The sequence below is a fragment of the Bufo bufo genome, chromosome 7 (assembly GCF_905171765.1).
Source record: "Bufo bufo chromosome 7, aBufBuf1.1, whole genome shotgun sequence".
Lineage (NCBI taxonomy): Eukaryota > Metazoa > Chordata > Amphibia > Anura > Bufonidae > Bufo > Bufo bufo.
In genome coordinates, this window is record NC_053395.1 from 164,539,912 (window position 1) to 164,567,118 (window position 27,207).

The 27,207-nt window shown below is 43.9% G+C and overlaps 1 protein-coding gene across 1 annotated transcript in view; it reads left to right on the plus strand.

Annotated features, from left to right (window-relative positions):
• Positions 1 to 27,207, plus strand: part of LOC121008606 (putative methyltransferase DDB_G0268948) — a 116,480-nt gene that overhangs the window by 50,903 nt on the left and 38,370 nt on the right. Inside the window, exons 2-4 of the mRNA XM_040441255.1 lie at positions 5,674 to 5,837; positions 5,930 to 6,143; positions 7,815 to 7,915. Coding sequence (XP_040297189.1) covers positions 5,674 to 5,837; positions 5,930 to 6,143; positions 7,815 to 7,915 — 479 coding nt within the window. The remainder of the gene's footprint in view (positions 1 to 5,673; positions 5,838 to 5,929; positions 6,144 to 7,814; positions 7,916 to 27,207) is intronic.

Genomic DNA, 27,207 nt, shown 5'->3' on the forward strand with positions numbered 1-27,207 from the left:
TGTGTTTGTATTATTGCTTGCTACATGTATAGCAATACTCCTGCTATTTTGTTTTTACCATAGAGAAGCAGAAACACTTACAAACTATGACAAGAATGTATTTAAATCCTCCCCTCCCTCCGGTCATATAACAAAGGTTAAGATGTCATAAAGAGAATTAGTAACCACAAAGCTTGACTTCTTCCACAGTCCCAGAGATTAGAGTTAACATACATGTATCTGTGTTCAGGGACTTTGGGTGGAGTACCACCTCAGTGACACTATGACAGTGCCAAAAATTCTTTTTGACTTCTTGACCTCTTTTTTATGTGCACAGTGGGGTGGGGTAGATAGATATTTGTCATAGTATTGTAAAATGTAAAGATGGACACGATGGAGCACAGACAATGCACAAATACACAAACTTACATTGTCTGATTATTTTGGTAGCTTGACTTCTGTATATTCAATTACTTATTGCCTCGCTGGCGTTTAAATACCCTTCTTGCCCCAGATACTAATGATTAAAACTTTATTTTTATTAGTTGCTTATTGTATAAAACGAGAATAGCTAAGGTGCATAATTATAGTACAGTGCTATGAGATTTTGATCAGTTAAAACTAGCAGAGTGAAGAACGGAAAGTAAGAAGGGAGGATGTACACTGCACCTCTGCTGAGCTTAGCGGGTGGGGGACAAAGTTTCTGACTCCTTTTGGGACTTTAATCTACCTGTAAGAGCTATGCCAACAATTAATACATGCAATGAAGTAGGCGTTAGGAAGCGTTGTATTGGTAACCGCAACATATGCGGCTTTATAAGGAAATTACACCCCCCCCCAACTGACATTAGGTGGTGCTGTAGGCAGTTGCCTACCTCTGCAAACCCTTCATTCTGGACCTACTCTACCTTGATACATAGTGCGGTACTAGCTTTTTGGTCCTCAAGTACACTGTGACTCACACCGGCCTCCAGCCCACTGACATTTACTCGATGGATATGCCCAGGCTGAACTGTTACAGTGGGATGCGAAAGTTTGTGCAACCTTGTTAATCGTCATGATTTTCCTGTATAAATCGTTGGTTGTTACGATAAAAAATGTTAGTTAAATATATCATGTAGGAGACACACACAGTGATATTTGAGAAGTGAAATGAAGTTTATTGGATTTACAGAAAGTGTGCTATAATTGTTTAAACAAAATTAGGCAGGGGCATAAATTTGGGCACCACAAAAAAGAAATGATATCTATATTTAGTAGATCCTCCCTTTGCCAAAATTACAGCCTCTAAACGCTTCCTGTAGGTTCCAATGAGAGTCTGGATTCTGGTTGAAGGTATTTTGGACCATTCCTCTTTACAAAACATCTTTAGTTCATTCAGGTTTGATGGCTTCCGAGCATGGACAGCTCTCTTTAAGTCACACCACAGATTTTCAATTATATTCAGGTCTGGGGACTGATGGCCATTCTAGAACGTTGTACGAGTTCCTCTGCATAAATGCCTTAGTGGATTTTAAGCAGTGTTTAGGGTCGTTGTCTTGTTGAAAGATCCAGCCCCGGCGCAGCTTCAGCTTTGTCACTGATTCCTGGACATTGGTCTCCAGAATCTGCTGATACTGAGTGGAATCCATACGTCCCTCAACTTTGACAAGATTCCCAGTCCCTGCACTGGCCACACAGCCCCACAGCATGATGGAACCACCACCATATTTTACTGTAGGTAGCAGGTGTTTTTCTTGGAATGCTGAGTTCTTTTTCCTCCATGCATAACGCCCCTTGTTATGGCCAAATAACTAAATTTTAGTTTCATCAGTCCACAGCACCTTATTCCAAAATGAAGCTGGCTTGTCCAAATGTGCTTTAGCCCACCTCAAGCGGCACTTTTTGTTCTGTGGGCGGAGAAAAGGCTTCTTCTGCATCACTCTCGCATATAGCATCTCCTTGTGTAAAGTGCGCCGAATGGTTGAACGATGCACAGTGACTCCATCTGCAGCAAGATGATGTTGTAGGTCTGTGGTGCTGGTCTGTGGGTTGACTCTGACTGTTCTCAACATTCGTTGCTTCTGTCTATCCGAGATTTTTCTTGGTCTGCCACTTTGAGTCTTAACTTGAACTGAGCCTGTGGTCTTCCATTTCCTCAATATGTTCCTAACTGTGGAAACAGACAGCTGAAATCTCTGAGACAGCTTTCTGTATCCTTCCCCTAAACCATGATGGTGAACAATCTTTGTCTTCAGGTCATTTGAGAGTTGTTTTGAGACCCCCATGTTGCTACTCTTCAGAGAAAATTAAAAGAGGAGGGAAACTTACAATTGACCCCCTTAAATACTCTTTCTCATAATTGGATTCACCTGTGTATGTAGGTCAGGGGTCACTGAGCTTACCAAGCCAATTTGAGTTCCAATAATTAGTTCTAAAGGTTTTGGAATCAATAAAATGACAACAGTGCCCAAATTTATGCACCTGCCTAATTTTGTTTAAACAATTATAGCACACTTTCTGTAAATCCAATAAACTTCATTTCACTTCTCAAATATCACTGTGTGTGTCTCCTATATGATATATTTGACTGACATTTTTTATCTAGCAACCAACGATTTATACAGGAAAATCATGACGATTAACAAGGTTGCCCAAACTTTAGCATCCCACTGTATATAACAGGTCTGCAGACAACACAACCACACTATGCCCTTTAGCACCAAACCATTCTTTGTTTACTCCTCTTCACCCCTCCGATCAGCGTTGTGGTGCCACAACACACACCTACTTTAGTGCCAGGCTCTTCCTGTGCCTACACTGATGCTGGCACCTCCTCCTGTAGCTGACGGTTGGGAAACTATAATTCATGTCATCAACCGTTGTGATAGGACATGGCAAAAGTGCCTAACATCACAGTCCACTAGCCCATAGTGCAGCAAACCATGAAAGTACAGCATGTCTGATGACGGTTGAGATGCCCTTGTTGTAGAAGGTGCAAGGCAGGGTCCTGGGTCGTGATACCAACAACCAGCAGGAAGCAATGAGGAGGCAATTGTGCAGCAGAACACTTCTTAACTGAAGAATTAAAATGTAAGCAGATCGGGACAGTTCTTAGCTTGTGATGGCCCTGTAGTTGGTACACAAAATGCACTTTCCACTGTTTCCACAGGTTTCACAGCCGCACAGGTAGTAAATGGACCAAAGTGTCTCTTTAAAGTAGTTTTCCTTACTCTGCACTTGACTAGATGACGTGGGCACATAAGTATCCAGGCACAGGGTGTACACTTTTCTTTTAGGCTATGCAATGCAACCAAAAGGGCCCTTCACCCTAATGGCAGGCAAACTCCCAGCTCCTTTATTGAACAGGTTGCTGTACTTGTGGGATATAGAGATTATTACACAGGTGATCAATCTGCTTAAATGTGTATTCAGGCACTGAAGGCAAACTCCTGAGCACATATGCCATAGAGACAAGATATATTAACCCCTTAGTGACCACAAGAGGTCACTAAGAGGCCTTGAGCTGGGCTGCCCTTTTCTACGGCAGCCCAGTCTAAGCACTGCACTGTCACCTGCTCTAATGGCCCTAACTGGAAGAAGCTACGATCTGGGCCATTTAGCCCCTTACATGCTGTGGGCAGTAGGGCCCGCGGCATGTAAGTGGTTACAGAGGTAGTGGATTCTCTCTGTCTCCCATGAGATTGTGGGCTACTGATGTCTGTGGAAGCAGGCGAGGGCCTAGTGAAGGCCCCAGGACTCTCTCCAGAGTGTCAGTATAGCAATGACCGTAAAATACATTGTACTCCATGACTAGTGCAATGTATTTTAGAAGCAATCAATAGATTGCCCATTATAATTCATTTGTGGAATGATTTAATGTTTAAAAAGTAAAAAAAATTAAATACCAAAAATTCCAAAAAAAATAAAAAATTTCCATTGAAAGAACACTTTTCAGTGGAATAAACTGCAAAAATAAAATCTCCACATATTCAGGAAAAGTTCGGGTTCGGCGACTTAATGGCGCTTTTTTAAAGGCTGCAGAGCCACTGCCATTTGCAGCCCTCCAGCCCTTTCCATTACTTTTTTAGAGCCATTTTAGTGCTCCAAAGTTCGGGTCCCCGTTGACTTTAATGGGGTTCGGGTTCGGGGTCAAGTTCGGGTCCCGAACTCAAACTTTTTTGTGAAGTTCGGTCGAACCCGAACATCTAGGTGTCCGCTCAACTCTAGTTATGGCTCTTAGAATGCAATGATAAAAAAAAATAATAATCACTTGGCCATTAGGGTTAAGGATCTGTAAACAGACAATACTTTAGAAATGTGCTAAAGTGTTCTCAAGTGCATATACTATGTATGTAAATATACAACTTCCCCCCCCCTCCTGCGGGAAATTAGATGAATACTTTATGTACCATTTACAGCTGGCAGTATAGTAAACCTAAGGCTACTTTCACACTAGCGTTCGGAGCGGATCCGTCTGATGTTTCATCAGACGGATCCGCTCCGATAATGCAGACGTTCGCATCCGTTCAGAACGGATGCGTCTGCATTAAAACTTAGAAAATTTTCTAAGTGTGAAAGTTGTCTGAGCGGATCCGTTCAGACTTTACATTGTAAGTCAATGGGGAACGGATCCGCTTGAAGATTGAGCCATATGGTGTCATCTTCAAGCGGATCCGCCCCCATTGACTTACATTGTAAGTCTGGACGGATCCGCTCGCCTCCGCACGGCCAGGCGGACACCCGAACGCTGCAAGCAGCGTTCAGGTGTCCGCTCACTGAGCGGAGCGGAGGCTGAACGCTGGCAGGCGGATGCATTCTCAGTGGATCCGCCTCCACTGAGAATGCATTGGGGCCAGACGGATGCGTTCGGGGCCGCTCGTGAGCCCCTTCAAACGGTGCGCACGAGCGGACACCCGAACGCTAGTGTGAAAGTAGCCTAATAGGGGAGATTTACCCACACAAAATGGTGTACCTACTTTGCATAATTTATTAAAGGATTTGTCCAAGTTCAATTGCCAGCAGTAAACAATGTGACAAAATAACAAAAGGAAGTTCTCAATGCTTTTTCTTCCCTGCCACCTCCAACAATGCGCTCTAATCCTACACAATGAAGTCATCTTCCTGGCTGCATGGGTAATGTTCCGTACTCACCACGTTACCTGATAGCCAATCACTCGTCTCAACAGAATGCTACACATGAGTGCTGAGGCCACTGACTGGCTGCAGTAGTGAGTATGGGACTTCACTTCTGCACTGAGGTAAACCATTGCCAACAGAGAGGATTGGAAGATGGCGCAGGAAGCTGTAGGGGTGAAAATGGTAATCATCGCTTCTTTTGATTTAACACATTTATTGTTGCTGGCAAAATTTTAATTGAACTTGGACAACCCCTTTTAAAGGTTTTTTAAATTTGTCTGATGCAGCGTGGCTTACCTGGGCAGGGGTGCGGCCTACCAGAAAGTAGAGTGTATTGGACCATGCCAATGTGCACCAAAAATGTGCCAAATTTGTTCTGCTAAATTCAGTTATGGAGTAAGCTAATAGGTGGTATAGGTGAGCCATTCATCAGCTCACATAAATGGGAAAAACTAGTGGATTTTCAGGTCATCAAGGCTAAGTTTACACTGTCTCAAAATTACACAAGAATCGTAAAACTACCCAAATGTATTTATAAAGAACATCAGCTTTACTTTACTATGTTCTTCTCTATAGACAAATGAGCAGCCTCTTGAAATGCTGGTGGATGTTGGCTGTGGGACTGGACGCTACACTTTACCTCTAGCTCCTCACTTCAAGAAGGTCCTGGGAATAGACATGAGTGAATCCCAAATAAATGTGGCTAAACAAAATACGTTGGCAAACAATGTGTCATACATGTGAGTACTGCGCTGGAATTACTAGTTCTGCTAATATAATGAGAGGATTAGATGGCCTCAAGTCACCCTGGGAATCTCTCTTCTGTCTATAGGGTGGCTTCAGCAGAGAAGATACCTGTGAAGAATGATTCTGTGGACCTGGTGCATGCCGGACTTGCTGCACATTGGTTCACAATAGACAAGTTTGTCAATGAGTCAGTTCGAGTACTGAAGACAAATGGATGCCTGGCTTTACATGCTTTTTATCCGGCCGCTAAGTTTGAATACAAGGATTTGTCACATGATCTGAACTCAGCAATGTCAGAGGTAACATGCTGATAAATATTAGTGACAATGCAGATACAATGTATACATTTTTATTGTGTATAGTAGAATTCTGCTGTGTTGCATTTGCATACAAATTTTTTTTGGGCCCAAAAGAGAAATTGATTGTGAAGGACCAAGCTCCATCTATACAGAACAGGTGCACATCCATGTTTAACTGCAATCTATGTTATTATAGATTGTACATTTCTTTTTTATTTATTATTATTAAAGTGCCATTTATTCCATGGCGCTGTACATATGAAAAGGGGTGCACATACAGTACAGACCAAAAGTTTGGACACACCTTCTCATTCAAAGAGTTTTCTTTATTTTCATGACTATGAAAATTGTAGATTCACACCGAAGGCATCAAAACTATGAATTAACACATGTGGAATTATATACATAACAAACAAGTGTGAAACAACTGAAAATATGTCATTCTAGGTTCTTCAAAGTAGACACCTTTTGCTTTGATTACTGCTTTGCACACTCTTGGCATTCTCTTGATGAGCTTCAAGAGGTAGTCCCCTGAAATGGTTTTCACTTCACAGGTGTGCCCTGTCAGGTTTAATAAGTGGGATTTCTTGCCTTTAAATGGGGTTGGGACCATCAGTTGCGTTGAGGAGAAGTCAGGTGGATACACAGCTGATAGTCCTACTGAATAGACTGTTAGAATTTGTATTATGGCAAGAAAAAAGCAGCTAAGTAAAGAAAAACGAGTGGCCATCATTACTTTAAGAAATGAAGGTCAGTCAGTCAGCCGAAAAATTGGGAAAACTTTGAAAGTAAGGGCTATTTGACCATGAAGGAGAGTGATGGGGTAATGTGCCAGATGCCCTGGCCTCCACAGTCACCGGATCTGAACCCAATCGAGATGGTTTGGGGTGAGCTGGACCGCAGAGTGAAGGTAAAAGGGCCAACAAGTGCTAAGCATCTCTGGGAACTCCTTCAAGACTGTTGGAAGACCATTTCAGATGACTACCTCTTGAAGCTCATCAAGAGAATGGCAAGAGTGTGCAAAGCAGTAATCAAAGCAAAAGGTGGCTACTTTGAAGAACCTAGAATATGACATATTTTCAGTTGTTTCACACTTGTTTGTTATGTATATAATTCCACATGTGTTAATTCATAGTTTTGATGCCTTCATAGTCATGAAAATAAAGAAAACTCTTTGAATGAGAAGGTGTGTCCAAACTTTTGCTCTGTACTGTACATACAGGAGTGCACCTAGCCTTTCTGCTGCCTGAGGTGAAAACTGAAACGGTGACCCCTAGCATGCCAATTTCTTAACCTAACCCCTTTGCCACAATGAAAATGCTTATTGCCCATGGCCCTTCTGCTGCCCCCCTCTTGCCCCTTCCTGTTGCTGCCTGAGGCGATTGCCTCACCTGGCCTCATTGGTGGTGCACCCCTGCATACATAATACAGACAAGTGCACTAAACATGAACAAGACTAGTTACAAACTGGTACAGAAGGAGAGAGGGCCCTGCCCGTGAGGGCTTACAATCTTTATCAATAAGGTCTAACCGGTAATTTGTGGATCAACGCATAAGAAACAGACAGAAGTAGCATGAATGGCTCCAAAGTCTGTTACAATGAGGTTTTCTTGGTTTTGGAGACCTGTTATATTATTGTATTATGTCATATTATTTTTGTTTTTTTGGCAGGTGTGGGATACGTTGTTCCAGTATTTTGATAAAACCACAGGGCACATGCTTTGTCAGTACCAAAATATATATGAGGCTATTCCACTAAAAGACAAGGAATTGTAAGTTTTAACATATTTAAAAGGGTATTCCGGTTGTTTGAAGTTGTCCTCTATCCACAGGATAGGGAATAACTATTAGTTCAGTTCGGGTCTTACCACTGGGACCCCAACCGATCACGAGAATGGGGACCCCGTACCCCTTGCAGCCCTCCTGAAATGAAGGAAGCGGACGCTCGCACATGCATACGGCCGCTACATTAATTTCTATGGGAGTTCCAGAGATATCCGAGTGCAGCGCTAGAAATGAATGGAGTGGCCGCACGCATACACGACTGGCCAATCTGTTCATATCAGTGGGGATGCAGGGGGTACGGAGACTCTGTTCTCTTGATCTGGTAGGACCCCTACAAATCTAATAGTTAAAACAATCAAACGTCAAACAATCGGAATACCCATTTAATGTCTTTTTCTCCACTTGTGCACATAGGTTTCTGAATCCTGCACTTTTCTCTTAGAAATATCTTTCGAGCTTCCACAATGCATTGTTTTCTAGTTATAGAAAACCTAAATTCTGAAAGAAAATAATCATGAATGGTGAAAAAAATCATGTAAATTGTGTCATTAATTAAACAGTTCTATTTTTTTAACCCGTTTTACCTGTACATGTACGGCGCTATAGCAATAGGCAAACATGGCGCCCTCTCGCACGTGCAGCAGGCATCATGGCCGGCAGGTCTCTGCTGTTTCAAACAGCAGAGACCTGCCGCTAATTACCATGACTGGCAATAGTGCCGATCGCGGTAATCAAAGGCTTTAGATGCCGTGATCAAGCTTGCGCTTCCAGGCTTCCTACTGATATTCCCTGGTGCCAATGGGGATGTCGGTAATTGCTTTGAATGCTGTGAGTCTCGCTGACGAGACCCACAGTATTCATGCTGCAATTCTTATTTTAGCCACCAGATGGCATGCCAACATAAGAAATGAGCAATTGGCAGTAATAAACTCATTTAAAAAATACATGATGATTAAAAATTAAATTCAAAAACAGATTTTATAGGCTCATACATATGCTTCAAAATCATTACAAAAATAAAAAAATGTTAACAAAATATATACAATTAAAAAAAATATAAGTTTAACCACCTCAGCCCCTATAGCTTAAACACCCTTAAAGACCAGGCCACTTTTTACACTTCTGACCTACACTACTTTCACCGTTTATTGCTCGGTCATGCAACTTACCACCCAAATGAATTTTACCTCCTTATCTTCTCACTAATAGAGCTTTCATTTGGTGGTATTTCATTGCTGCTGGCATTTTTACTTTTTTTGTAATTAATCGAAATTTAACTATTTTTTTGCCAAAAAATGAAATTTTTCAATTTCAGTTGTAAAATTTTGCAAAAAAAACGACATCCATATATAAATTTTGCTCTAAATTTATTGTTCTGCATGTCTTTAATAAAAAAAAAATGTTTGGGTAAAAAAAAAAATGGTTTGGGTAAAAGTTATAGCGTTTACAAACTATGGTACAAAAATGTGAATTTCCGCTTTTTGAAGCAGCTCTGACTTTCTGAGCACCTGTCATGGTTCCTGAGGTCCTACAATGCCCAGACAGTACAAACACCCCACAAATTGACCCCATTTCGGAAAGTAGACACCCTAAGGTATTCACTGATGGGCATAGTGAGTTCATTGAACTTTTTATTTTTTGTCACAAGTTAGTGGAAAATGATGATTTTTTTTTTTTTTTTCTTACAAAGTCTCATATTCCACTAACTTGTGACAAAAAATAAAAACTTCTATGAACTCACTATGCCCATCAGCGAATACCTTGGGGTGTCTTCTTTCCAAAATAGGGTCACTTGTGGGGTAGTTATACTGCCCTGGCATTCTAGGGGCCCAAATGTGTGGTAAGTAGTTTGAAATCAAAATGTGTAAAAAATGACCGGTGAAATCCGAAAGGTGCTCTTTGGAATGTGGGCCCCTTTGCCCACCTAGGCTGCAAAAAAGTGCCACACATGTGGTATCGCCGTACTCAGGAGAAGTTGGGGAATGTGTTTTGGGGTGTCATTTTACATATACCCATGCTGGGTGAGATAAATATCTTGGTCAAATGCCAACTTTGTATAAAAAAATAGGAAAAGTTGTCTTTTGCCAAGATATTTCTCTCACCCAGCATGGGTATATGTAAAATGACACCCCAAAACACATTGCCCAACTTCTCCTGAGTACAGCGATACCACATGTGTGACACTTTTTTGCAGCCTAGGTGCGCAAAGGGGCCCACATTCCAAAGAGCACCTTTCGGATTTCACCGGCCATTTTTTACAGATTTTGATTTCAAACCACTTCTCACGCATTCGGCCCCTAAAATGCCAGGGCAGTATAACTACCCCACAAGTGACCCCATTTTGGAAAGAAGACACCCCAAGGTATTTCGTGATGGGCATAGTGAGTTCATGGAAGTTTTTATTTTTTGTCACAAGTTAGTGGAATATGAGACTTTGTAAGGAAAAAAATAAATAAATAATAAATCATAATTTTCCGCTAACTTGTGACAAAAAATATAAAATTCTAGGAACTCGCCATGCCCCTCACGGAATACCTTGGGGTGTCTTCTTTCCAAAATGGGGTCACTTGTGGGGTAGTTATACTGCCCTGGCATTTTCCAGGGGCCCTAATGTGTGGTAAGTAGGTAAATGACCTGTGAAATCCTAAAGGTGCTCTTTGGAATGTGGGCCCCTTTGCCCACCTAGGCTGCAAAAAAGTGTCACACATGTGGTATCGCCGTATTCAGGAGAAGTTGGGCAATGTGTTTTGGGGTGTCTTTTTACATATACTCATGCTGGGTGAGAGAAATATCTCGGCAAAAGACAACTTTTCCCATTTTTTTATACAAAGTTGGCATTTGATATTTATCTCACCCAGCATGGGTATATGTAAAATGACACCCCAAAACACATTGCCCAACTACTCCTGAGTACGGCGATACCAGATGTGTGACACTTTTTTGCAGCCTAGATGCGCAAAGGGGCCCACATTCCTTTTATGAGGGCATTTTTAGACATTTGGATCCCAGACTTCTTCTCACGCTTTAGGGCCCCTAAAATGCCAGGGCAGTATAAATACCCCACATGTGACCCCATTTTGGAAAGAAGACACCCCAAGGTATTCAATGAGGGGCAAGGCGAGTTCATCGAAAAAAAAAATTTTGGCACAAGTTAGCGGAAATTGATTTTATTTATTTTTTTCTCACAAAGTCTCCCTTTCCGCTAACTTGGGACAAAAATTTCAATCTTTCATGGACTCAATATGCCCCTCACGGAATACCTGGGGTTGTCTTCTTTCCGAAATGGGGTCACATGTGGGGTATTTATACTGCCCTGGCATTCTAGGGGCCCTAAAGCGTGAGAAGAAGTCTGGAATATAAATGTCAAAAAAATTTTACGCATTTGGATTCCGTGAGGGGTATGGTGAGTTCATGTGAGATTACATTTTTTGACACAAGTTAGTGGAATATGAGACTTTGTAAGAAAAAAATAATAATTTCCGCTAACTTGGGCCAAAAAAATGTCTGAATGGAGCCTTACAGAGGGGTGATCAGTGACAGGGGGGTGATCAATGACAGGGGGGTGATCACGGAGTCTATATGGGGTGATCACCCCCCTGTCATTGATCACCCCCCTATAAGGCTCCATTCAGATGTCCGTATGTGTTTTGCGGATCCGATCCATGTATCCGTGGATCCGTAAAAATCATACGGACATCTGAATGCAGCCTGACAGAGGGGGTGATCAATGACAGGGGGGGTTATCAATGACAGGGGGGTGATCAGGGAGTCTATATGGGGTGATCACCACAGTCATTGATCACGCCCCTGTAAGGCTCCATTCAGACGTCTGTATGTGTTTTGCGGATCCGATCCATCTATCAGTGGATCCGTAAAAATCATGCGGACGTCTGAATGGAGCTTTACAGGGGGGTGATCAATGACAGGGGGGTGATCAGGGAGTCTATATGGGGTGATCACCACAGTCATTGATCACGCCCCTGTAAGGCTCCATTCAGACGTCCGTATGCGTTTTGCGGATCCGATCCATCTATCAGTGGATCCGTAAAAATCATGCGGACGACTGAATGGAGCTTTACAGGGGGGTGATCAATGACAGGGGGGTAATCAATGACAGGGGGGTGATCAGGGAGTCTATATGGGGTGATCACCACAGTCATTGATCACGCCCCTGTAAGGCTCCATTCAGACGTCCGTATGCGTTTTGCGGATCCGATCCATCTATCAGTGGATCTGTAAAAATCATGCGGACGTCTGAATGGAGCTTTACAGGGGGGTGATCAATGACAGGGGGGTAATCAATGACAGGGGGGTGATCAGGGAGTCTATATGGGGTGATCAGGGGCTAATAAGGGGTTAATAAGTGACAGGGGGGGTGTAGTGTAGTGTGGTGCTTGGTGCTACATATTGCTGAGCTATCTGTGTCCTCTGGTGGTCGATCCAAACAAAATGGACCACCAGAGGACCAGGTAGCAGGTATATTAGACGCTGTTATCAAAACAGCGTCTAATATACCTGTTAGGGGTTAAAAAAATCACATCTCCAGCCTGCCAGCGAACGATCGCCGCTGGCAGGCTTGAGATCCACTCGCTTACCTTCCGATCCTGTGAACGCGCGCGCCTGTGTGCGCGCGTTCACAGGAAATCTCGCGTCTCGCGAGAGGGCGCACCGGCGCGTCCACCCAGAAGAGCAGGGCCGCCGCAAAGACGCAATCCTGCGTACGGCGGTCCTGAGGAGGTTAAACCACCCCCCTTCCGTATAATAAAAAAAAATACATAATTAACAAAAAATATAAACATCATGGGTATCACAGCGACCGAAAACAATTGTACTAATTAAATATAAAAATATTTTTCCAATACGGCGAATGGCGTAACAGAAAAAAGGGTTAAAATGGCCAATTTTTCCATTGCTTCTCTTATTTAAATTTTTTTTAGTAAAGTGTGATCTAAAAGTCAAACAATCTAAAATGGTATAAATAAAAAGTACAGATTGTCCCCTATACAGCTCAGTAGACATGACAATAAAAAAATTATTGGGGTCTAAATATGGTCATGTAAATAAAAAAATAATTTCAAAGTTTAAATGTATTTTTACACTATTTAGACATATAAAAACCTATACATATGGGGTATTGTTGTAATCATACTAATCACCCAGAGAATGAAGGGCATGGGACAGTTTTGATGCAAACGAAACGCCGTGGGAAGAAAACCAATAAAACGGTGGAGGAATTGCGTTTTTTTCCCATTCCACCCCATTTGGAATTTTTTTACTGCTTCCAACTACATTGTTTGCCACGATTAATGGTGGCATTAAAAAAGTACAACTTGTCTAACAAAAAATTTAAGATTACTTACCAGTAATCACTTTTCCATGAGCCCATGACAGCACCCTTGAGAGACTGCCTCCATCCAGGACAGGAACCTTTGTGGAGAGCACTTAAGGAGGGATACCACCAGTTAATTGCAAAAACTTTTCTTAAAACACATCTAAAATAAAGGGATCACTTAAACAACACAATGTAACTCCAAGTCAATCACACTTCTGTGAAATCAAACTGTCCACTTAGGAAGCAACACTGAGTGACAATCAATTTCACATGCTGTTATGCAAATGCGATAGACAACAGGTGGAAATTATAGGCAATTAGCAAGACACCCCCAATAAAGGAGTGGTTCTGCAGGTGGTGACCACAGACCACTTCTCTGTTCTTATGCTTCCTGGCTGATGTTTTGGTCACTTTTGAATGCTGGCGGTGCTTTCACTCTAGTGGTAGCATGAGACGGAGTCTACAACCCACACAAGTGGCTCAGGTAGTGCAGCTTATCCAGGATGGCACATCAATGCGAGCTGTGAAAAGAAGGTTTGCTGTGTCTGTCAGCGTAGTGTCCAGAGCATGGAGGCGCTACCAGGAGACAGGCCAGTACATCAGGAGACGTGGAGGAGGCTGTAGGAGGGCAACAACCCAGCAGCAGGATCGCTACCTCCGCCTTTGTGCAAGGAGGAACAGGAGGAGCACTGCCAGAGCCCTGCAAAATGACCTCCAGCAGGCCACAAATGTGCATGTGTCTGCTCAAACGGTCAGAAACAGACTCCATGAGGGTGATATGAGGGCCCGACGTCCACAGGTGGGGGTTGTGCTTACAGCCCAACACCGTGCAGGACGTTTGGCATTTGCCAGAGAACACCAAGATTGGCAAATTCGCCACTGGCGCCCTGTGCTCTTCACAGATGAAAGCAGGTTCACACTGAGCACATGTGACAGACGTGACAGAGTCGCCGTGGAGAACGTTCTGCTGCCTGCAACATCCTCCAGCATGACCGGTTTGGCATTGGGTCAGTAATGGTGTGGGGTGGCATTTCTTTGGAGGGTCGCACAGCCCTCCATGTGCTCGCCAGATGTAGCCTGACTGCCATTAGGTACCGAGATGAGATCCTCAGACCCCTTGTGAGACCATATGCTGGTGCGGTTGGCCCTGGGTTCCTCCTAATGCAAGACAATGCTAGACCTCATGTGGCTGGAGTGTGTCAGCAGTTCCTGCAAGACAAAAGCATTGATGCTATGGACTGGCCCGCCCGTTCCCCAGACCTGAATCCAATTGAGCACATCTGGGACATCATGTCTCGCTCTATCCACCAACGTCACGTTGCACCACAGACTGTCCAGGAGTTGGCAGATTCTTTAGTCCTGGTCTGGGAGGAGATCCCTCAGGAGACCGTCCGCCACCTCATCAGGAGCATGCACAGGCGTTGTAGGGAGGTCATACAGGCACGTGGAGGCCACACACACTACTGAGCCTCATTTTGACTTGTTTTAAGGACATTACATCAAAGTTGGATCAGCCTGTAGTGTGTTTTTCCACTTTAATTTTGAGTGTGACTCCATGGGTTGAAAAATGTGATTTTTCATTTTTTTATTTTTGTGTGATTTTGTTGTCAGCACATTCAACTATGTAAAGAACAAAGTATTTCAGAAGAATATTTAATTAACTCAGATCTAGGATGTGTTATTTTTGTGTTCCCTTTATTTTTTTTGAGCAGTGTGTATATGGAGGTCTGTATTTGGAGTCACACTCAAAATTAAAGTGGAAAAACACACTACAGGCTGATCCAACTTTGATGTAATGTCCTTAAAACAAGTCAAAATGAGGCTCAGCAGTGTGTGTGGCCTCCACGTGCCTGTATGACCTCCCTACAACGCCCGTGCATGCTCCTGATGAGGTGGCGGACAGTCTCCTGAGGGATCTCCTCCCAGACCTGGACTAAAGCATCTGCCAACTCCTGGACAGTCTGTGCTGCAACGTGACGTTGGTGGATAGAGCGAGACATGATGTCCCAGATGTGCTCAATTGGATTCAGGTCTGGGGAACGGGGCGGGCCAGTCCATAGCATCAATGCCTTCGTCTTGCAGGAACTGCTGACACACTCCAGCCACATGAGGTCTAGCATTGTCTTGCATTAGGAGGAACCCAGGGCCAACCGCACCAGCATATAGTCTCACAAGGGGTCTGAGGATCTAATCTCGGTACCTAATGGCAGTCTGGCTACCTCTGGCGAGCACATGGAGGGCTGTGCGGCCCTCCAAAGAAATGCCACCCCACACCATTAATGACCCAATGCCAAACCGGTCATGCTGGAGGATGTTGCAGGCAGTGGCGTAGGGATCGCCATAGCAGCCATAGCAATGGCTATGGGGCCCTACGCCACTGGTGGCCCGGGATGCTGGCTGAGGATAAAAAAAAAAAATTAATGTGGCGGTGCAATCGGGGCCCCCCCTCTCCTCATTGGTGGCAGCGGCAGCTCCGATCGGAGTCCCAGCAGTGTAATGCTGGGGCTCCGATCGGTTACCATGGCAGCCAGGACGCTACTGAATTCCTGGCTGCCATGGTCAGTTAGTCATCATACTTACATGCGCTGTGGTCGCCGGGCGCTCCTCCTTCTTGTAACTCGTCACAGGTCTGTGCGGCGCATTGCTATAAGCATAAGCAATGCGCCGCACAGACCTGTGACGCGTTACAAGAAGAAAGAGCGCCAGGCAGCCACAGCACATGTAATGATGTAAGTATGCTTTAGAGTAACTTACCAACTGCTGCTGACACCACTGATGGGGGGGCTGGAGGGCACACTGCCCACCAATGATTTTGATACCGGGGGGAGGGGGGGCACACTGCCCACCAATGAATGATTTAAATACAGGGGAGGGGGGGCCCACTGCCCACCAATGAATGGTATTAATACAGGGGAGGGGGGGGCACACTGCCCACCAATGAATGGTTTTAATACAGGGGAGGGGGGGCACACTGCCCACCAATGAATGGTTTTAATACAGGGGAGGGGGGGCACACTGCCCACCAATGAATGGTTTTAATACAGGGGGGGCACACTGCCCACCAATGAATGGTTTTAATACAGGGGAGGGGGGGTACACTGCCCACCAATGAATGGTTTTAATACAGGGGAGGGGGGGACACACTGCCCACCAATGAATGATTTAAATACCGGGGTTGGGGAGGGCACACTGCCCACCAATGATTTTAATACCGGGGAGGGCGCACTGGGGGCTGATGGAGATGGTACTGGGGGCTGGTGAGAGGCACTGGGGGCTGATGGAGAGGCTACTGGGGGCTGCAATGAGGCTACTTGGGGCTGCTATGAGGCTACTGAGGGCTTTTATCTGAGGTCTGATTGGGGGTCATTCATATTGGGGTCTGAGCTGAGGTGTGATCTGAGGTCTTATTGGGGTCTTATTACCATTGGGGATCTTATTGGGGCTGTTAGCTGAGGTCTGATTAACATTGGGGGTCCGATTGGTGGTCTGACCTGAGGTATAATGAAAAATATTTTTTTTCCGGAGCAGCTTGGCGAAAAAAAGCCTCACAGTCTCCGACACTCCTTCTGCCCAGCCAAGCCTGCCAGCACCCCTGAGACCAAGCCTGCCAGCACCCCTGAGGCCAAGCCTGCCAGCACCCCTGAGGCCAAGCCAGCCAGCACCCCTGAGTCTTCAGAACTGTAAGTAAATTATATATAAGGGGAGCTTATAATATGAAAGAGACGAATTATGTCAAAGCGTCTCTTCACCTACACGTGTATCAGCACTAGATATATACCCCTTACTCTCCCTAATACCCAAACTACACAAGATACATATCCCTACCTTCTGTCCAATGCACATACACACCCCACAATATGTACTTTCACCTTCTTGTGTTACAGACCCCTGTACAATTTAACAATTTTCTTTAATACACAGACATTTAGATTCATACATTTCCTACACTGGCACAAATGCGTTGCCAGTGACTAACTGTATGTGCTCAGTCCTACGCGTAACCGTCGCAAGCGCATGAAGAGCTGCGGATGTGGTGGCGAGGTCCGAGAGGTGTGTGGGGGTGGGAAATCCGGGAGGGGGGGCCCATAAATTTTTTTTGCTATGGGGCCCAGTCATTTCTAGCTACGCCCCTGGTTGAAGGCAGCAGAACGTTCTCCACGGCATCTCCAGACTCTGTCACGTCTGTCACATGTGCTCAGTGTGAACCTGCTTTCATCTGTGAAGAGCACAGGGCGCCAGTGGCGAATTTGCCAATCTTGGTGTTCTCTGGCAAATGCCAAACGTCCTGCACGGTGTTGGGCTGTAAGCACAACCCCCACCTGTGGACGTCGGGCCCTCATATCACCCTCATGGAGTCTGTTTCTGACCGTTTGAGCAGACACATGCACATTTGTGGCCTGCTGGAGGTCATTTTGCAGGGCTCTGGCAGTGCTCCTCCTGTTCCTCCTTGCACAAAGGCGGAGGTAGCGGTCCTGCTGCTGGGTTGTTGCCCTCCTACGGCCTCCTCCACGTCTCCTGATGTACTGGCCTGCCATGCTCTGGACACTACGCTGACAGACACAGCAAACCTTCTTGCCACAGCTCGCATTGATGTGCCATCCTGGACAAGCTGCACTGCCTGAGCCACTTGTGTGGGTTGTAGACTCCGTCTCATGCTACCACTAGAGTGAAAGCACCGCCAGCATTCAAAAGTGACCAAAACATCAGCCAGGAAGCATAGGAACTGAGAAGTGGTCTGTGATCCCCACCTGCAGAACCACTCCTTTATTGGGGGTGTCTTGCTAATTGCCTATAATTTCCACCTGTTGTCTATCCCATTTGCACAACAGCATGTGAAATTGATTGTCACTCAGTGTTGCTTCCTAAGTGGACAGTTTGATTTCACAGAAGTGTGATTGACTTGGAGTTACATTGTGTTGTTTAAGTGTTCCCTTTATTTTTTTGAGCAGTGTATTTACAGTACAGACCAAAAGTTTGGACACACCTTCTCATTCAAAGAGTTTTCTTTATTTTCATGACTATGAAAACTGTAGATTCACACTGAAGGCATCAAAACTATGAATTAACACATGTGGAATTATATACATAACAAACAAGTGTGAAACAACTGAAAATATGTCATATTCTAGGTTCTTCAAAGTAGCCACCTTTTGCTTTGATTACTGCTTTGCACACTCTTGGTATTCCCTTGATGAGCTTCAAGAGGTATGGTTTTCACTTCACAGGTGTGCCCTGTAAGGTTTAATAAGTGGGATTTCTTGCCTTATAAATGGGGTTGGGACCATCAGTGGCGTTGAGGAGAAGTCAGGTGGATACACAGCTGATAGTCCTACTGAATAGACTGTTAGAATTTGTATTATGGCAAGAAAAAAGCAGCTAAGTAAAGAAAAACGAGTGGCCATCATTACTTTAAGAAATGAAGGTCAGGCAGTCAGCCAAAAAATTGGGAAAACTTTGAAAGTAAGGGCTATTTGACCATGAAGGAGAGTGATGGGGTGCTGTGCCAGATGACCTGGCCTCTACAGTCACCGGACCTGAACCCAATCGAGATAGGTTGGAGTGAGCTGGACCGCAGAGTGAAGGCAAAAGGGCCAACAAGTGCTAAGCATCTCTGGGAACTCCTTCAAGACTGTTGGAAGACCATTTCAGGTGACTACCTCTTGAAGCTCATCAAGAGAATGCCAAAAGTGTGCAAAGCAGTAATCAAAGCAAAAGGTGGCTACCTTGAAGAACCTAGAATATGACATATTTTCAGTTGTTTCACACTTGTTTGTTATGTACACTGCGTGCAGAATTATTAGGCAAATGAGTATTTTGACCACATCATCCTCTTTATGCATGTTGTCTTACTCCAAGCTGTATAGGCTCGAAAGCCTACTACCAATTAAGCATATTAGGTGATGTGCATCTCTGTAATGAGAATGGGTGTGGTCTAATGACATCAACACCCTATATTAGGTGTGCATAATTATTAGGCAACTTCCTTTCCTTTGGCAAAATGGGTCAAAAGAAGGACTTGACAGGCTCAGAAAAGTCAAAAATAGTGAGATATCTTGCAGAGGGATGCAGCACTCTTAAAATTGCAAAGCTTCTGAAGCGTGATCATCGAACAATCAAGCGTTTCATTCAAAATAGTCAACAGGGTCGCAAGAAGCATGTGGAAAAACCAAGGCGCAAAATAACTGCCCATGAACTGAGAAAAGTCAAGCGTGCAGCTGCCAAGATGCCACTTGCCACCAGTTTGGCCATATTTCAGAGCTGCAACATCACTGGAGTGCCCAAAAGCACAAGGTGTGCAATACTCAGAGACGTGGCCAAGGTAAGAAAGGCTGAAAGACGACCACCACTGAACAAGACACACAAGCTGAAACGTCAAGACTGGGCCAAGAAATATCTCAAGACTGATTTTTCTAAGGTTTTATGGACTGATGAAATGAGAGTGAGTCTTGATGGGCCAGATGGATGGGCCCGTGGCTGGATTGGTAAAGGGCAGAGAGCTCCAGTCCGACTCAGACGCCAGCAAGGTGGAGGTGGAGTACTGGTTTGGGCTGGTATCATCAAAGATGAGCTTGTGGGGCCTTTTCGGGTTGAGGATGGAGTCAAGCTCAACTCCCAGTCCTACTGCCAGTTTCTGGAAGACACCTTCTTCAAGCAGTGGTACAGGAAGAAGTCTGCATCCTTCAAGAAAAACATGATTTTCATGCAGGACAATGCTCCATCACACGCGTCCAAGTACTCCACAGCGTGGCTGGCAAGAAAGGGTATAAAAGAAGAAAATCTAATGACATGGCCTCCTTGTTCACCTGATCTGAACCCCATTGAGAACCTGTGGTCCATCATCAAATGTGAGATTTACAAGGAGGGAAAACAGTACACCTCTCTGAACAGTGTCTGGGAGGCTGTGGTTGCTGCTGCACGCAATGTTGATGGTGAACAGATCAAAACACTGACAGAATCCATGGATGGCAGGCTTTTGAGTGTCCTTGCAAAGAAAGGTGGCTATATTGGTCACTGATTTGTTTTTGTTTTGTTTTTGAATGTCAGAAATGTATATTTGTGAATGTTGAGATGTATATTGGTTTCACTGGTAAAAATAAATAATTGAAATGGGTATATATTTGTTTTTTGTTAAGTTGCCTAATAATTATGCACAGTAATAGTCACCTGCACACACAGATATCCCCCTAATATAGCTAAAACTAAAAACAAACTAAAAACTACTTCCAAAAATATTCAGCTTTGATATTAATGAGTTTTTTGGGTTCATTGAGAACATGGTTGTTGTTCAATAATAAAATTAATCCTCAAAAATATAACTTGCCTAATAATTCTGCACTCCCTGTATATTCAAACCGGATTCCAAAAAAGTTGGGACACTAAACAAATTGTGAATAAAAACTGAATGCAATGATGTGGAGATGGCAAATGTCAATATTTTATTTGTAATAGAATGTAGATGACAGATCAAACGTTTAATCCGAGTAAATGTATCATTTTAGAGGAAAAATACGTTGATTCCAATTTTCACGGTGTCAACAAATCCCCAAAAAGTTGGGACAAGTAGCAATAAGAGGCTGGAAAAAGTAAATTTGAGCATAACGAAGAGCTGGAAGACCAATTAACACTAATTAGGTCAATTGGCAACATGATTGGGTATAAAAAGAGCTTCTCAGAGTGGCAGTGTCTCTCAGAAGCCAAGATGGGTAGAGGATCACCAATTCCCACAATGTTGCGCAGAAAGATAGTGGAGCAATATCAGAAAGGTGTTACCCAGCGAAAAATTGCAAAGACTTTGCATCTATCATCATCAACTGTGCATAACATCATCCGAAGATTCAGAGAATCTGGAACAATCTCTGTGCGTAAGGGTCAAGGCCGTAAAACCATACTGGATGCCCGTGATCTCCGGGCCCTTAAACGACACTGCACCACAAACAGGAATGCTACTGTAAAGGAAATCACAGAATGGGCTCAGGAATACTTCCAGAAACCAGTGTCAGTGAACACAATCCACCGTGCCATCCGCTGTTGCCAGCTGAAACTCTACAGTGCAAAGAAGAAGCCATTTCTAAGCAAGATCCACAAGCTCAGGCGTATTCACTGGGCCAGGGATCATTTAAAATGGAGTGTGGCAAAATGGAAGACTGTTCTGTGGTCAGACGAGTCACGATTCGAAGTTCTTTTTGGAAATCTGGGACGCCATGTCATCCGGACCAAAGAGGACAAGGACAACCCAAGTTGTTATCAACGCTCAGTTCAGAAGCCTGCATCTCTGATGGTATGGGGTTGCATGAGTGCGTGTGGCATGGGCAGCTTGCATGTCTGGAAAGGCACCATCAATGCAGAAAAATATATTCAGGTTCTAGAACAACATATGCTCCCATCCAGACGTCATCTCTTTCAGGGAAGACCCTGCATTTTTCAACAAGATAATGCCAGAACACATTCTGCATCAATCACAACATCATGGCTGCGTAGGAGAAGGACCCGGGTACTGAAGTGGCCAGTCTGCAGTCCAGATGTTTCACCTATAGAGAACATTTGGCGCATCATAAAGAGGAAGGTGCAACAAAGAAGGCCCAAGACGATTGAACAGTTAGAGGCCTGTATTAGACAAGAATGGGAGAGCATTCCTATTTCTAAACTTGAGAAACTGGTCTCCTCGGTCCCCAGACGTCTGTTGAGTGTTGTAAGAAGAAGGGGAAATGCCACACAGTGGTAAAAATGGCCTTGTCCCAACTTTTTGGGGATTTATTGACACCATGAAATTCTGATTCAACATATTTTTCCCTTTAAAATGGTACATTTTCTCAGTTTAAACTCTTGTTCCGTGATTTATGTTCTATTCTGAATAAAATATTAGAAGTTGGCACCTCCACATCATTGCATTCAGTTTTTATTCACGATTTGTATAGTGTCCCAACTTTTTTGGAATCTGGTTTGTAATTCCACATGTGTTAATTCATAGTTTTGATGCCTTCATAGTCATGAAAATAAAGAAAACTCTTTGAATGAGAAGGTGTGTCCAAACTTTTGGCCTGTACTGTGTATATATATATATATATATATATATATATATATATATATATATATATTTTATTTATTTTTTTTGGGGGGGGGGGGGTAATATCCCAGGTGCTGTCATGGGCTCATGGAAAAGTGATTGCCGGTTAAATTTCCCTTACGCCCATGACAGCACCCTTGAGAGACGACTAGAATAGTACCTAGCTCAGGGTAGGACAACTGCCTGCAGAACTTTCTTGCCAAAAGCTAGCCACTCCTTAGAGTATAAGTCTAATCTCTAGTTGCAAAAGAAAGTACACTGAGATTTCTATGTAGCGGCCAAATTTGCTCTAGAGATGCTTCAGCCCTTTCTGCCCAAGTAGTGGAAATGGATCTGGTAGAGTAAGCACCAAATCCGAAAGGGGGCGATTCCCCAGCTGAAGAATAGGCTAAGGTGATGGCTCCTACTATCCATCTAGATAGTGTACTGGAAGAAACTTTATTACCTCTATTTTTACCACCAAACTGTATAAAAAGTATAGAGGATTTTCTCCATTGATTAGTGATTCTCAAATATTCTGATAAGCATCTTTTGACATCTACAGGTCCTTTTCAAAAAATTAGCATATTGTGATAAAGTTCATTATTTTCTGTAATGTACTGATAAACATTAGACTTTCATATATTTTAGATTCATTACACACAACTGAAGTAGTTCAAGCCTTTTCTTGTTTTAATATTGATGATTTTGGCATACAGCTCATGAAAACCCCAAATTCCTATCTCAAAAAATTAGCATATCATGAAAAGGTTCTCTAAAGGAGCTATTAACCTAATCATCTGAATCAACTAATTAACTCTAAACACCTGCAAAAGATTCCTGAGGCTTTTAAAAACTCCCAGCCTGGTTCATTACTCAAAACCGCAATCATGGGTAAGACTGCCGACCTAACTGCTGTCCAGAAGGCCATCATTGACACCCTCAAGCAAGAGGGTAAGACACAGAAAGAAATTTCTGAACGAATAGGCTGTTCCCAGAGTGCTGTATCAAGGCACCTCAGTGGGAAGTCTGTGGGAAGGAAAAAGTGTGGCAGAAAACGCTGCACAACGAGAAGAGGTGACCGGACCCTGAGGAAGATTGTGCAGAAGGACCGATTCCAGACCTTGGGGGACCTGCGGAAGCAGTGGACTGAGTCTGGAGTAGAAACATCCAGAGCCACCGTGTACAGGCATGTGCAGGAAATGCGCTACAGGTGCCGCATTCCCCAGGTCAAGCCACTTTTGAACCAGAAACAGCGGCAGAAGCGCCTGACCTGGGCTACAGAGAAGCAGCACTGGACTGTTGCTCGTCATTCGTAAATCAAGGTGCCAGAGTCTGGAGGAAGACTGGGGAGAGGGAAATGCCAAAATGCCTGAAGTCCAGTGTCAAGTACCCACAGTCAGTGATGGTCTGGGGTGCCATGTCAGCTGCTGGTGTTGGTCCACTGTGTTTTATCAAGGGCAGGGTCAATGCAGCTAGCTATCAGGAGATTTTGGAGCACTTCATGCTTCCATCTGCTGAAAAGCTTTATGGAGATGAAGATTTCATTTTTCAGCACGACCTGGCACCTGCTCACAGTGCCAAAACCACTGGGAAATGGTTTACTGACCATGGTATTACTGTGCTCAATTGGCCTGCCAACTCTCCTGACCTGAACCCCATAGAGAATCTGTGGGATATTGGGAAGAGAAAGTTGAGAGACGCAAGACCCAACACTCTGGATGAGCTTAAGGCCGCTATCGAAGCATCCTGGGCCTCCATAACACCTCAGCAGTGCCACAGGCTGATTGCCTCCATGCCACGCCGCATTGAAGCAGTCATTTCTGCAAAAGGATTCCCGACCAAGTATTGAGTGCATAACTGAACTTAATTATTTTAAGGTTGACTTTTTTTGTATTAAAAACACTTTTCTTTTATTGGTCGGATGAAATATGCTAATTTTTTGAGATAGGAATTTTGGGTTTTCATGAGCTGTATGCCAAAATCATCAATATTAAAACAAGAAAAGGCTTGAACTACTTCAGTTGTGTGTAATGAATCTAAAATATATGAAAGTCTAATGTTTATCAGTACATTACAGAAAATAATGAACTTTATCACAATATGCTAATTTTTTGAAAAGGACCTGTAGACAGTGGAGCCTCCTCTCTTTCTCATTCTTTGGGTCCTGACACAAGGATGGAAGAAGAATATCTTGGGTCCTATGGAACATGGAGACCACTTTAGGTAAAAAGGAGGGATCTGGCTTAATGAGCACTCTGTCTTCCAGGATGTTAGTATAAGGGGAGAAGGCCGAAATTTCGCCAACACGCCTGGCCGAGGTAATCGCCACCAAAAAAGCAGTTTTGAAAGCCAAAATTGTAATAGGTAGATCCTGCAAAGGCTTGAAAGGAGGCTACATCAATCTAGATAAAACTAGATTAAGGTCCCAGGGGGGGGGACTGAGGATCTGATCACAGGCTTAATCCTACTAAGTGCTTTAGGGCCTCTTTCACACGGGTGTGACGGATTGGCTCCGGATGCGTTCAGGGTGCATTCAGTGAAACTCGCACCATTTTGCAAACAAGTTCAGTCAGTTTTGTTTGCAATTGCGTTCAGTTCAGTTTTTTCCGTGCGGGTGCAATGCGTTTTGATGCGTGAGAAAAAACTGAAGGTTTACAAGCAACATCTCTTAGCAACCATCAGTGAAAAACGCATTGCATCCGCACTTGCTTTCGGATGCAATGCGTTTTTCACTAAAGCCCCTTTCACTTCTATGGGGCCAGGGTTGCGTGAAAAACGCAGAATATAGAACATGCTGTGTTTTTCACGCAACGCAGAACTGATGCGTGAAAAAAAACGCTCATGTACACAGACCCATTGAAATGAATGGGTCAGGATTCCGTGCGGGTGCTATGCGTTCACGTCACGGATTGCACCCGCACGGAAAACTTGCTCGTGTGAAAGGGGCATAAAGAATCTCCTTATCCATGGATGATTTGCAATAGGAGAATCAAAGTAGGCACTAAGGCCCCTTTCACACGAGCGAGTATTCCGCGCGGATGCGATTCGGGAGGTGAACGCATTGCACCCGCACTGAATACCGACCCATTCATTTCTATGGGGCTGTTCACACGAGCGGTGATTTTCACGCATCACTTTTGCGTTGCGTGAAAATCGCAGCATGCTCTATATTGTGCGTTTTTCACGTAACGCAGGCCCCATAGAAATGAATGGGGTTGCGTGAAAATCGCAAGCATCCGCAAGCAAGTGCGGATGCGGTGCGATTTTCACGCACGGTTGCTAGGAGACGATCGGGCTGGGGACCCGATCATTATTATTTTTCCTTATAACATGGTTATAAGGGAAAATAATAGCATTCTGAATACAGAATGCAAAGTAAAATAGCATTGGAGGGGTTAAAAAAAAATAAAAAATAATTTAACTCACCTTAATCCACTTGCTCGCGTAGCCCGGCATCTCCTTGTGTCTCCCTTTGTTGAAAGACCTGTGGTGAGCATTAACTATAGTTCAAGGACCTGGGATGACGTCACTCCGGTCATCACATGGTACGTCACATGATCTTTTACCATGGCGTACCATGTGATGACCGGAGTGACGTCATCCCAGGTCCTTGAACTATAGTTAATGCTCGCCACAGGTCTTTCAACAAAGGGAGACACAAGGAGATGCCGGGCTACGCGAGCAAGTGGATTAAGGTGAGTTAAATTATTTTTTATTTTTTTTTAACCCCTCCAGTGCTATTTTACTTTGCATTCTGTATTCAGAATGCTATTATTTTCCCTTATAACCATGTTATAAGGGAAAATAATACTATTTACAGAACACCGATCCCAAGCCCGAACTTCTGTGAAGAAGTTCGGGTTTGGGTACCAAACACGCACGATTTTTCTCACGCGAGTGCAAAACGCATTACAATGTTTTTCACTCGCGCGGAAAAATCGCGGGTGTTCCCGCAACGCACCCGCACATTTTTCCGCAACGCCCGTGTGAAAGGGGCCTAAGGGCAGAGACCTGTTCCTTAAGGCCCCTTTCACACGAGCGTGACGGATTAGGTCCGGATGCGTTCAGGGTGCGTTCAGTGAAACTCGCACTTCAGTGAAACTCGCACTATTTTGCAAGCAAGTTCAGTCAGTTTTGTCTGCGATTGCGTTCAGTTGTTCAGTTTTTTCCGCGCAGGTGCACTGCGGGTGCTATGCATTCACGTCACGCATTGCACCCGCTCGGAAAACTCGCTCGTGTGAAAGGGGCCTTAGGCTGGGTTCACACGAGCGTGTCCGGATTGATGTACCGCGGTGATGTACCATGTGATTGGAGCATGTGATCTGACGTCACCAAAGGTCCTTTAGCCCATAGTTCATCTTTTTAACCACCTCAGCCCCCAGTGCTTAAACACCCTGAAAGACCAGGCCACTTTTTACACTTCTGACCTACACTACTTTCACCGTTTATTGCTCGGTCATGCAACTTACCACCCAAATGAATTTTACCTCCTTTTCTTCTCACTAATAGAGCTTTCATTTGGTGGTATTTCATTGCTGCTGACATTTTTACTTTTTTTGTTATTAATCGAAATTTAACGATTTTTTTGCAAAAAAATGACATTTTTCACTTTCAGTTGTAAAATTTTGCAAAAAAAACGACATCCATATAGAAATTTTGCTCTAAATTTATAGTTCTACATGTCTTTGATAAAAAAAAAATGTTTGGGTAAAAAAAAAATGGTTTGGGTAAAAGTTATAGCGTTTACAAACTATGGTACAAAAATGTGAATTTCCGCTTTTTGAAGCAGCTCTGACTTTCTGAGCACCTGTCATGTTTCCTGAGGTTCTACAATGCCCAGACAGTACAAACACCCCACAAATGACCCCATTTCTGAAAGTACACACCCTAAGGTATTCGCT